This window comes from Camelina sativa, chromosome 20, assembly GCF_030686135.1.
Source record: "Camelina sativa cultivar CO46 ecotype springtype chromosome 20, ASM3068613v1".
NCBI classification, from domain to species: Eukaryota; Viridiplantae; Streptophyta; class Magnoliopsida; order Brassicales; family Brassicaceae; genus Camelina; species Camelina sativa.
In genome coordinates this window covers 13,372,947-13,385,191 of record NC_141899.1, presented here as the reverse complement: position 1 = coordinate 13,385,191, position 12,245 = coordinate 13,372,947, and the positions used below count along the sequence as shown (strand labels likewise).

The 12,245-nt window shown below is 36.3% G+C and overlaps 2 protein-coding genes across 2 annotated transcripts; both read right to left on the bottom strand.

Annotated features, from left to right (window-relative positions):
- Positions 1 to 5,739: 5,739 nt before the first annotated feature.
- Positions 5,740 to 8,264, bottom strand: LOC104770752 (GDSL esterase/lipase At5g22810-like). The gene is made up of 5 exons (XM_010495210.3): positions 7,658 to 8,264; positions 7,025 to 7,155; positions 6,673 to 6,915; positions 6,234 to 6,489; positions 5,740 to 6,145 (listed from the first exon to the last, which is right to left on the bottom strand). Exons 1-5 carry the CDS (start codon positions 7,917 to 7,919, stop codon positions 6,012 to 6,014), a joined length of 1,026 nt encoding a protein of 341 aa, XP_010493512.2. The 5' UTR covers positions 7,920 to 8,264; the 3' UTR covers positions 5,740 to 6,011.
- Positions 8,265 to 10,115: 1,851 nt separating this feature from the next.
- On the bottom strand, positions 10,116 to 11,957 carry LOC104770751 (uncharacterized). Its single transcript, XM_010495208.2, has 3 exons — positions 11,415 to 11,957; positions 10,541 to 10,715; positions 10,116 to 10,467 (listed from the first exon to the last, which is right to left on the bottom strand). Exons 1-3 carry the CDS (start codon positions 11,838 to 11,840, stop codon positions 10,196 to 10,198), a joined length of 873 nt encoding a protein of 290 aa, XP_010493510.2. The 5' UTR covers positions 11,841 to 11,957; the 3' UTR covers positions 10,116 to 10,195.
- Positions 11,958 to 12,245: the final 288 nt, after the last annotated feature.

The window sequence follows — 12,245 nt, the reverse complement described above, 5'->3', positions numbered from 1 at the left end:
ACGTTCCTAGCCTAAGAGATTAGTTGTCTAGGATGTTTGTTGACGTGAATGAACTTGTTTGTCATGCCTGCTCAACCACGTTTCTCTAGCGAGAGCTAGGTATGGAAGTGGTTTAGTCTGAGTAGCTTTTGCCAAGAGATTGGATTAGCTAAGTTGTGATGTTCATTGTTTAGGGATACTTTGCTTGTGGTATGTTAAACACTCCTTAGACTAGGATACTCCACCGACATCAATTACCCTATCCTTAGGACTTCTTTCTTTCCGATTTTAATTACATTCCTGGAACTGTTTCGTTTGTTCATGCTTAGAATCGTTTGCGTTTTCATTCACTTTTGCTTCTTGTCATGCATTCTTGTTTCTAGTTCTGTGACTCATTTCCGTTTCGCATTTTGATCATTCTAGGACTGTTAGATAAAAACACTCTTTGAATTGGCTTAACTTGTGACTTCTTGATTGCATCTTGAGTGATAGTAAACTTCTCCAACTGGATTGACACCTTAAGTATTACAACGCATAAGGTTAATTGAACCGACTAGGAGACACAAAAATCCTAGTATCAGCATTCAAATTCTATTTCAAGTGATATATGCAGTCTGAAAAACTCAAAACCTCTCATAATACGACTGATCTTAAAGTTCCAGAGGCTTTGTTTCAATTGTTTGATACTTTTGCTACAGCCACTTCGATTGTAGTCTGAATTGAAAATATTCTAATAAACCTGACTCATAATTTTCTTCTTTCTTAATTGTAGATCTGTGAAGGTTCTTAATTCATGGCGAATCTTCCCATGGTCACTCAAGGCATAACACATTAATTACACCATCGAGCTTCAAGATATCGCTAACTCAGGTGGACTTTTTGGTAGACATATACAGGTTAGAACTTGCCTGTCTTTCTCATATCCATAGATTACTTAGGAGACAGTCTGGTAAATTGTACACAAGAAAGACATGTGGAACCAAAAAAAATACTCATATTTTAAAAGCTAGAAGTCAATCTTCCGACATAAATCTCGATTCAGTTTTGAAATCCAAATGGGCAAAACAATACATGAACTGAAAATTACAATCTTAAGCCATAGTTGAAAAGCAACAATGATCTTGAAAGGAATGTAGAGAGAGAGATGGATATGATCAGGAGATGAGAGAGATGCCAGCGAGCAAGAGATTGTCTGCGAGAATCTTGTTAGCAGCTTCCGTCGGATGAAACTATAGTAGAGTTGCAGGTTTTAAAGAACAAAGATCAAAATAAGAATTGCTCTCTTATTATTAACTTTAGAAAATCACTCAAAACTAAAGTTCTCTCACAATCTGTTCTCTCTTAAAACTCAAGCCAATCTCACAAACTCTCCTTATGTTATGTCATAACTCGACTAACATATTTATATAAAACCAAATCCTATTCCTACTAGGAAACACAACAATATCTAGATAACTTCTAATAAAAGCTTGAGCCTTATCTTCTCCTAATCATAACTCGATTAGGACTTCAGTTTCTTCTTCTTCAAGCTTCCCTCAAGCTTAAACCAACATTCTCCCCTTTAAGCTTGACTTCACTCTTCACTTCACTCACTCCAATAAGATCTCTCATCTCCTTGAATTTAATCCTCCCAAGTGCCTTTGTCAAGATGTCTGCCTTCTGCTCACTCCCAGGGACATGCTCTACCTCTATTCTTCCACTTTCAACACACTCTCTAATGAAGTGGAACCTCCTGTGTATATGCTTGCTGCGTCCGTGAAATACTGGATTTTTTGTTAAAGCAATAGCAGATTGATTATCTAAACGTATCGTGACCTTCTCACAAGGGACTCCATTGATCTCACAAAGCAACTCTTGCAGCCAAATAGCTTGTTTTGCTGCTTCTGTTCCAGCCATGAACTCAGCTTCACAAGATGACAAGGCTACGACATCTTGCTTCTGTGAACACCATGTTATAGGACTCTTACCTAGATAAAAAATATGACCAGAAGTACTTCTACCATCGTCTAGATCAACATTGTGACTAGAGTCACTGTATCCGATCAATCTTGGTATCTCTGTTCTGCCGTATGCTAAACCAAGACTTGTTGTCCCTTTTAAGTAGCGTAAACAGTGCTTCATGGCAGCTCCATGTGATTCTCTAGGACTCTGCATGTATCGACTCAAAACTCCAACTGCAAAGGACAAATCAGGTCGAGTATGGAGCAAATAACGAAGACACCCAACGTTCTTCCTATACCCTGTTGCATCAATCTCCTTTTCACCCTCTGCTTTTGATAATTGCAGACCAACCTCCATCGGAGTATGCACTAAGTTGCAATCTCTCATTCCAGCTTCTTCAAGTATCCTCTGTGCATATCTAGTTTGATTCAACCTTATTCCTTGTTGATGCTGTGTCACCTCTATCCCTAAGTAATACGTCAATTTGCCAAGATCACTCATCTCAAATTTTGATGACATCTCCCTCTTAAACTCCTTAATTGCTAACAAGCTCGTTCCTGTGACAAAGAGATCGTCGACATAAACACCAACTACCAATAGGTGTTCCCCAATCCTCTTGCGATATACTGAAGGCTCTTTTGAGCACTTGACAAACTTTAGTCCTAACAAGATCATGTTCAACTTATTATTCCAGGCTCTTGGTGCTTGTCGCAACCCATACAAGGCTTTATTTAGTTTATAAACTTTCCTTTCACTTCCAGCTTGTTGAAAACCTTCAGGTTGTGAGACATAGACTGTTTCTTTAAGTTCACCATGTAGAAAAGCTGTTTTTACATCAAGATGATGTATCTCCCAACCATGTGATGCAGCCAGATCAATAAGAAGTCTAATTGTCTCAATTCTAGCTACTGGAGCGAATACTTCTTCGAAATCAACTCCATATTGTTGAACATAACCTTTGGCAACAAGCCTCGCTTTGTGTTTATTAATGCTGCCATCCGAATTTCTCTTCAGCTTAAACACCCACTTGAGTCCTATAGGCTTTGCTCCAATTGGTAAATCAACAAGATCCCATGTTTTTAATTTTTCAATAGAACCAATCTCTGCCTTGCACGCTTGTATCCATTCTTTAGACTCTCTTGCTTCCTCAAAATTTCTTGGTTCATTATTCATACTCAATAATAACATCTCACCTTCTTCCTCTGCCAGCAGCACATAATCTTCTAAGTATTTGGGTGGATGTCTCTCTCTCTGTGATCTTCTCAACATAACCGGTGACATACTAGTAGGTAAAGGATCTTGGTTGTCCTGTCTTTCACTGTCTCCTATGTTCGCACCCTCTGTTTTTATTCTATCTGATTTCATCATCCTGCTCTGTTTTACTTTCTCTATCCTCTTCATATAATCCACTGTTTCCATAACCTTCAAACGTGATTATGAAATTATCATTGCTATTAACCGAACTCTCATCTTCCTTCCAATCCCAGCCTTTAGTTTCATCAAAAACAACGTCTCTGCTAACAATGATCCTTTTAGTGTGAGGATCGAACAGCCTGTAAGCTTTAGAGCCAGGCTCTGTTCCTAGATGAACTAATACACGAGTCCTGTCGTCAAGCTTTCTCAGGTGTGCAGAGTCCACCTTTGTATATCTGATGCACCCAAAAATTCTAATGTGATCAACATTAGGTATTTTATCTCTGAATAGCTCATATGGGGTTTTATCCTTGAGTGATCGAGTTGCTACTCTGTTGAGAAGGTAAGTTGAATGTCTCACAGCTTCTCCCCACATATGATTTGGCATTCCCATGTGTTTTAAGATACTTCTTGACATCTCCATTAATGTTCTGTTTCTTCTTTCTACTACGCCGTTCTGCTGTGGTGTATATGGAGCTGTAAGGTGTCTATGGATGCCATTCTCTTCACAATAAGACCTAAACTCGGTAGATACAAACTCTCCTCCTCGATCTGTTCTCAGAGTTTGTATTTTACTCTCTGTTTCCTTCTCTACCATTGTCTTAAAGTTTTTAAACTTTTGAAACGCATCTCCCTTCTCTTTTAGCAAAATCGTCCACATATAACGTGAGTAATCGTCTATAAGCACAAAGATGTATCGATTTTTAGCATTAGTACTTGGTGATATTGGCCCACAGAGATCACCATGTACTAGCTCAAGCTTCTTTGTTGCTCGAAAAGAAGTTGTTTGGGGAAAAACTCGTCTTGTCTGTTTTCCCAATAAACACGAACTGCAGAGTTTCTTTTCAAGTGTAGTAGTTGGAGCTCCATAGACCAGCTTCTTCTGGATCATAGAATTTAGAGTATCAAAGTTCACATGACCCATCCTTGCATGCCACTTACCTGCTTCGCTTATGTCTGTCAAATAAAGACATGTGTTATCTTTCACACCCATTCTTACCTTGTAGAGTCTGTTTGGTGATCTCAATGCTTTGACAAGTAATTTTCCTTCGCTGTCTCTCATTGTTAGGAGTCCTTTTCTCAGTCTAATATCACATCCAGCCTCTGTAGCTTGACCAAGGCTAATAATGTTACTTTTTAAGCCAGGTATGTAGTAGACATCAGTCATCTTTCTTGTTTTTCCATTCAGATCAACAAACGATATGGTCCCTTTTCCTTTGATGTCAATGCGTGAGTCGTCTCCAAATCTTACTTTCCCTGTGACCATTAAATCAAGTGTGTCAAAGTACCTTCTATCGCCGGTCATGTGGTTGCTAGCCCCGTTATCAAGGTACCAAGTGTTATCTCCTTCTGTATTTGTCTCAAAGTTGCTCGGAACACAATGTTTCTCATTTAGGAAAACTGTCTCGTGCATTAGTAGCTCGTCTGCATCTTCTGTATTTCTCTCAGCTTCTTGTGTTTCCTGTAGTTTGAGTAAACGATCTGGACAACTACTTGCATAGTGGCCTAACTTGTCACATCTAAAACAAGTAATTTGAGATGTATCTCTCCCTCCGTTGCGTCCTCGTCCTCTTCCTCTGTAAGAGAATCTTCCTCCTCTGCCTCTACCTCTGTAGCTTCCATTGTACTCGTACTGGTTTTGGCTAGAGTAGCTAGTTTGGTTCGTGTTTGTGTCAGTATTAGTAGCTGCAGTACTAGCATACATCAACTTACTCTGTTCCTCTTGTGGTTCGTCGTCATCAAAAATCCTTTCTTCATAAGCTTTCAGTCGCCCAACTATTTCAACGAAGCTCGTTGTATTCAAGTCCAGTACTTGTTCCAAGGAGGCAACGATTTAAATGTACTTTCTTCGAGGAAGTGTCTTAAGGAATTTCTTAACTAGTTTAGATTCTTCAATAATTGCTCCTAACGCAACTGATTTTGAAGAAATCTCAGAGATCCTTCCTGAAAATTCATCAATAGTTTCAGTGTCCTTCATCTTTAATTTGTCAAATTCGGTCATCAAAGTCTGCAACCTAGCCTCACGAACCCGCTCTGCTCCAACATGTTTGTTCTTAATCGCCAGCCATATTTTCTTAGCTGTATCTAGTTCTCCTACTTGTAGGATGAGTGCCTCAGGGATTGATTGAAACAATAACGCAGTGGCCATGTCATTCTTTTCTTCGTCGATATCCTCTGTGTCAATTGCTTCCCAAACCTTATTGATCCTAAGAACAAACTTCATCTTCATCGCCCAAACTATGTAGTTTGTAGCAGTTAGCATGGAACACGAGATTGAGGAAGATCCTCCTCCCTCTGGTTTTGCAACAATAATTGCTCCTTCTGTTTCTGACATTGATCTTTCTTGTAGTTGGCTCTGATACCAAATATAGTAGAGTTGCAGGTTTTAAAGAACAAAGATCAAAATAAGAATTGCTCTCTTATTATTAACTTTAGAAAATCACTCAAAACTAAAGTTCTCTCACAATCTGTTCTCTCTTAAAACTCAAGCCAATCTCACAAACTCTCCTTATATTATGTCATAACTCGACTAACATATTTATATAAAACCAAATCCTATTCCTACTAGGAAACACAACAATATCTAGATAACTTCTAATAAAAGCTTGAGCCTTATCTTCTCCTAATCATAACTCGATTAGGACTTCAGTTTCTTCTTCTTCAAGCTTCCCTCAAGCTTAAACCAACAGAAACCTGTCCCAGAAGACATACTGAGTCGCGTTATTACATGTTCCTAATGATTTAGGGTTACATAGTATTGATGTCTCTAGTAATCCTGTTCCACAACAAGCTCTTCTTGCCTCTGCAAATCCTGAATTTTTTTTACATAGAGCACATAACAAAAATTAAAACCTATTAACCAAGCATTGTTCTATGCTTAGAAAATCTGTATAAATTACCAAATTCAGATGGCCTGGTGGCGAGATCATAAAGAGGCTGATAGATATCAAACACGACTAGATTGAGTCCAATGAGGTTTCTCTTGAGATCCTGCGACGTTGTATTGAGTTTGTTGTTGAAGGAGACTGCATCGTTGTTTAGCTGCTCCGAGCATCCACCTTCGTGTGGGCCTGCCACGGTTATGGCCGCAGGTAAACATCCTAGCGGCGGAAGCGTAGTCACTCCGATCCTTCTTGCTCCTAACGAGTATAAGTTCTACGGATTCCCAAAACAGAACAAAACAAAAACACAACAAACTTATACTTTAACTACCTTTTGATTGTCTGAACAAACAAATATTGCTAATTTAAGTTTATGATATATATTGCTCAAATCAATTTGATTCCTCATTTAGGTAATGATTTGAACAAACAAACAAAGAAATAGAGAAAAAATAACCTGAATGAAACTGGAGTAGGAGAGGATGAGGTAATCGGAGAAGTCATCAGGTGATTGAACTTTGTAGAGGAGAGGGTTGATATAGTAGTTTTGTATGAAGTCACTGCTTCCTGCGCTGACGATATATATGCCATCGGATATAATAGCACTGGCGTTTGCATTGTTGTTTGAGGCTGCGATTTCTTGGATCCGGCTTATATAGTCTTTGTAATGTTCAAGCTGTTGCGGCAACGATATTGCACTCTTCATAATCAGCAATGAAATTAAGTAAGAAGACGTTCTCAATTATTAAGATTCAAATTATTGTTAGACGACAAATAAATAAATAAAGAGCAAAAAAAATGGTACTAACGTAGAGCTTGGCTGTGCCATCGTAATAACCGGAGGCTGCAGAGGCAAAGTTAGCTCCAGTCAAAAGGTTTCTTCCTTTTGCCTTTTTGCTTAGATAAGCTTGTGGGTATGATGTGAATCCAAGATTCTCAGCTGCACAATTGATTATTATATTACTATAATATCATATGTGTATGCATGTACACATAAACATGCACACATATCGACCTAATGCATGTACATTGTTTTCTTCATATTTCATCCTAAATAAATTGTTTACTTTACTTCACCCCCATGCAAATACAATCCAGCAACTAGTTTTGGTTTTTAACTCCAAGTTTGAAGAAATTATTATCAAGTCATGGCTCTTAATTTTCTACTTTTAGTTTTCAATCCTTGCTAGAAATCATCAATTCACATCAATATATGCTGCATGTGGAACAATTACTCTCAGGAATATTTAACTAAATAGTCCTGCATCAATTCACAAAACTAGATCATCATGTTTGAGTACAGCTGCATGCATGTCTAAACACTAGATGCTGTCAGACGGTTATTTGGATGAGAAATGAGTATATACGCATGCATGCATTATGCATATATGTCACTGTCCTATCATTCGAATAAATGGAAGAATATAAGAAATAAGAAGTACCGGTGAAGTCAGTAGCTAACTTTCCATTGCAGAAGCGTCCGGTGGGTTTATGGGTTGTGAAGTCTCTTCCATAAGGAGGAAAATTAGCTTTAACGATTGTGTAGATTTCATTGTTGTTTGCAACATCAACCACCGAATCACCAAAGATGAACATGGATGGAACCAGTGGCTGTGCCTCCATCACCACCATTAGCTCAAGAAACATTAAAGACCTTACCATTACATATAGATCTAACAAAACTCCCACTCTCGAGAAACTCATGATTTTCTTTGTTTTTTTTTCTTTTCAAAAAGATGAAGATTATAATGATGACGACGGTTATATTGTGATGTTGATGCTTATATGAGTAGCATAAGTGTTATGTAGTTTGGCATGCAAGGGTATTTATATAGAACAAACAAACATTTGGGGGTTCACTCTTGTGGGAGTACTCAAATGTTTGTTACACAGTATATAATGATATATAGTAGTATCGTAGCGTTCATGTGTACATGTCGTTTGTGTCTCTGATATACGCACAACACATTGATGTGTCTGATCTGTTGGCCTGTTAAAGAGAAGTAAAAACACTTAGCAGAGAGAGAACCACATTGAAAGAAAGTAGTTGTGAGACTCGGGCATTGATTTGGCTTATACATTTATAGTTCAGTTACGTTTATGTGTGCCATTTGACACTTGTCTTAATTTCCAACTCTCTTACGTCTATATACTCCATTGTCAATACGCGAACAGAACGTAGATTTTTCTTTCAATTTTGAGTCAGTAAAAATGTTATAGAATTTGGTTTGAAACCAATAAAAACTCGGAAAATAGAGAGGAAGTCTATAAATCGTAAGTCTCGAAGTCTCTGATGATGTAATGTAAATAAAAAGGAACCGGACTTAGAATATAACGTACGTCTCGAAGTCTCTGATGATCCAAGGGAGTCTATAAATCGCAAGTCTTAGTTGAAAAAAGTCTCTGATGCATGCCAAGAAGACCTCTAAGTTAGTAATTTGTTTTGCTAATAATGTAAATATGCATTAGAAAAATGGAATTGTTTAGGTTTTGACAAAATTGTATAATTAACCTATAGATTGGTGAAAGCTTTTATTTTTTGCTTTGAACAAACATAGATTGGTGAAAGCTAAATTCAGTTCACATACCTGTAAAATATATTACAACCTAAACGTTTTGTTTCAAAACAAGTTATTAAAACAAACAAAATTACTCAAATTGTTGATTTTTTTTTTCCGAAACGTGAATTTGGGGCTTTAATTGGAGATTAGACAAATTAATTTGGGGGTTGCACAAAAAAAAAAAAGGGGGAAAATCACATTTTTTACATTCAAAATGTCATTGAGTAGCACTTTAAATCTTGAGATTATTTCACTAACACTATAAAATTTTAAAATAATTTTACTAAAACTTTAACCTTAAAACTAACACTTTTGTTTGCACCGCTATTAAAAAAGACGAAACAGTAATATCCATCAACATAAAATAGTTAAACTATGCTGGTTTGATTTAAATATTTGTTTAATTTATTTTATTTAATTTAATTATTTATTACGGTTGATAAAAAAAATTAGAAAACAAAAAAATTACATCAAAGCAAAAAAAAAATGAAGAATCAAAGGTAATGTTAAAACATTTGATAAATGTAATATTGATGACGACAACATATTTAGAAGATTCATTGGTTTCCAATGAGAAGTCAATCAATTTAATCAGAATCAAGAGGAAATGCATTTATTAAAAAGATTAATAATATGAAGAGTGATGTTGTAAATGTTTTGTCTACAACGAAGATGAATACAAATTTATCTTTTTCTCTTTTTATTTATTTCTAAAAACTAAAACTAATTTAAATTTAAATTAAACTAACTAGTTTAACTATTTTGCGTTGACGAATATTATTATTCTGTTACTTTTTATGGCGGTACAAACATGAAAGTTAGTTTGAAGATTTAAAGTGTTAGTAAAATCATTTAGAAGGTTCAAAGTGTTAGTAAAATCATTTTAAAGGTTTATAGTGTTAGTGAAATTTTCTGAAGGTTTAAAGTGATAATCAGTTACACTTTGAAAATTTAAAATGTGATTTTCCCAAAAAAAGGGACAAATTAATTTGGGCTATTTACCTTATTTACTTCTTCATATACTAGTAATTTATGAAATTTATGTGAGGAAAAATAATCAGTATTTACTTAATAAATAGATTCATCTAACCCTTAGAAGCCAAAAAAAAAAAAAAAAAAAAAATCTCCACTAATGAAGGTGTCGTCGCAAGTCTTTGGCTACTATGGGAGATAAAACTCTCTCCTCCTCTAATGAAAAAGGTATTTTAGGATTCTCCCTTAAGGGCATCTTTAAAAGGGTAACTATTTTTGGTGTTCTTAGACTAAATATATTATGAAAATAATGTAAGATCAGTAGTTAAAATCTTTTGTTAAAAAAGTTAGTTATTGGGAGAACATGTTTAAGATCATAAGATTTAATTATATAATATTCTTAAACATATTACAATTATAAAAACTTATAAAAGAACATTTAAATTTCTAACTTATAAAACTTTTACTAAAATTCAAAATACAAAGAATGCCAAAGCAATAGATGTTAGCTGGTGAATGACAAAAGGAAACCTGTAAATCTTCTTCAAGTAGAATCAATTTGATTGCATCATCGATCTGCAATTTCCCACAGAAAATGCCGAGGGCGATTACTATCGAGTGAGCTGATGCTTGGAGTGCATCAATGCTTGCAAGTTCACCATCATTTGTCTTCTTGAGCAGATCTTCTACTGCTTTCACTAGCTTCTCTACCTGAATTTCTGCAAAAGACACACAACTCAATAAGGGTAAAATCTACAAGGTGGTGGAACTGAAGAGAAAAGTGTATTATACCATGGACGTCACTAGTATAATACTTATCTTCAGGCGCTCGGAAAAAGACTAGATCTTGATGTAACTTTCTCGCTAGATGTTCAATGATCATTGAACGCGTAAGAGGAACTCTTTCAAGTGCAGTACATGCTAGTCTCATTAGCGGCATTGTGAATGGTCTGATCCCTTCTGTTAGCTACACATGATCATCGTGCAGTCATTGCACAAGCATAAGTAGAATTTCAATAGAAACTGAGCAGAGAAGGGCAAGTCTAGTGCTTTACATCTCACTTCCACTAATCCAATTTTCAACCTATTAATCACTTCACAGAACTACGCCCAGAATCCGATCAAACATTAGAGACTCTTAAAAAACAACAGAATATTCAACCTATCGATCACATTAGCACTCAAAATAGCGAAACATAGACATGGATCAAACATCACGGACTCTAAAGAACACATTCGATTTGATTGATGTTCATGGATACAAACAAGAAACAACATCAAATTCTCAGCTTTATGTTGAATAGACATTCAAACAGATCCAAATTACAGGAAATTTTAGCTAAACATCATCAAAATCAGAGCTTCAGAACACTATCAAATTTGCCACTCATCGAGTTCACTACCTATTGAACACATAAGAACTCAGATGGCAAAACCAAGAAACCGATCAAACATTAGGGACACTAACTTAAGAACACAATAGATCAGATGGTCATCAACATAAAACTAACAACAGAAAGCTCTCAGCTTTAAGTTGGATGAGCAACGAACAAACCCAATCACAAGGATTCTAGCTAAATTCAATCAAACCCACTACTGATCACTAGCTTAAAGCAGTAAACTTTAGAAGCAAACCAGATCGAATTTCGTGAATTATGGAACAAACCTGATACTCCCATTCAGCTGCAATAGCCTTAGCGAGAGCCAAAGAACGAAGCTTGAGAGGTCTTTTGGAAGGGGCTTTAAGTGTTCTGTAATCGAGCATCACAGTCCATCTATTCCCATCATCAGCTTCCCTTGTCGTCACTTTCTTGTAAATCCTCTTCCCAACGATCGAACCGGTCATAAAAGACGTGAGCATCGTCACTGAATCCGAGTCGTTGTTCCGGCGAGTGTTGGGAGCTTTCACTAAGACGGGTTTCTCATTTTCTTTCTCGAACGTGAACGACGAAGACGAAGAAGATTCTGATGGCTGAGTATCGGAATCGGGTTGACGAGCGGCGGATGTCATACACAAGGATCGAGCACGAACGGCCAGATTAGAAGAGTTTCTAACCGATTTAAAAGCTCTTCCGATTAACATCGCCGCCATTTAATTTCTTCCCTCTCTGGTGACAGAAATGGACTTCTCTCTCACCTTGTAGCTTTTAGTCGGCGAAGATGGTGACCACGAAGCTTTAGCCATTTTGGAGAGAAAGAAGAAAACGATTTCAAAAAGAAGGAGAAATAAAAAATTTTATTTCTTTGCAAAAAATCTCAACCAATCAGCTTAAGCCACGTTCTATGAGAACTGAGGTTAAATCAGTTCTAATTGAAGAACAAAAAAATGTTCTAAGTCTACTGTTACAATATTTTCTTTGTTAAAAGGTCTTAGAACACCCTCATAGTTATGCCGATAAAGATGGCCTAAACCATAAAATAGAGAATAGACATATCTAATTAAATTGATTAAATAAATATTATAAAATAAATAAATTATAGATATGATTTATTTAAC

Bases quoted from the DNA above. Each gene is read 5' to 3' on its own strand.
- LOC104770751 (XM_010495208.2), bottom strand. From the start codon at position 11,840: ATGGCGGCGATGTTAATCGGAAGAGCTTTTAAATCGGTTAGAAACTCT. The intron at 10,716-11,414 runs GTTTGTTCCATA...GATCATGTGTAG, and splicing joins CAGCTGAATGGGAGTATCAG to CTAACAGAAGGGATCAGACC. The intron at 10,468-10,540 runs GTATAATACACT...TGTCTTTTGCAG, and splicing joins TTATACTAGTGACGTCCATG to AAATTCAGGTAGAGAAGCTA.
- LOC104770752 (XM_010495210.3), bottom strand. From the start codon at position 7,919: ATGAGTTTCTCGAGAGTGGGAGTTTTGTTAGATCTATATGTAATGGTA. The intron at 7,156-7,657 runs GTACTTCTTATT...TCAATTGTGCAG, and splicing joins GTTAGCTACTGACTTCACCG to CTGAGAATCTTGGATTCACA. The intron at 6,146-6,233 runs GTAATTTATACA...AAAAAAATTCAG, and splicing joins CACCAGGCCATCTGAATTTG to GATTTGCAGAGGCAAGAAGA.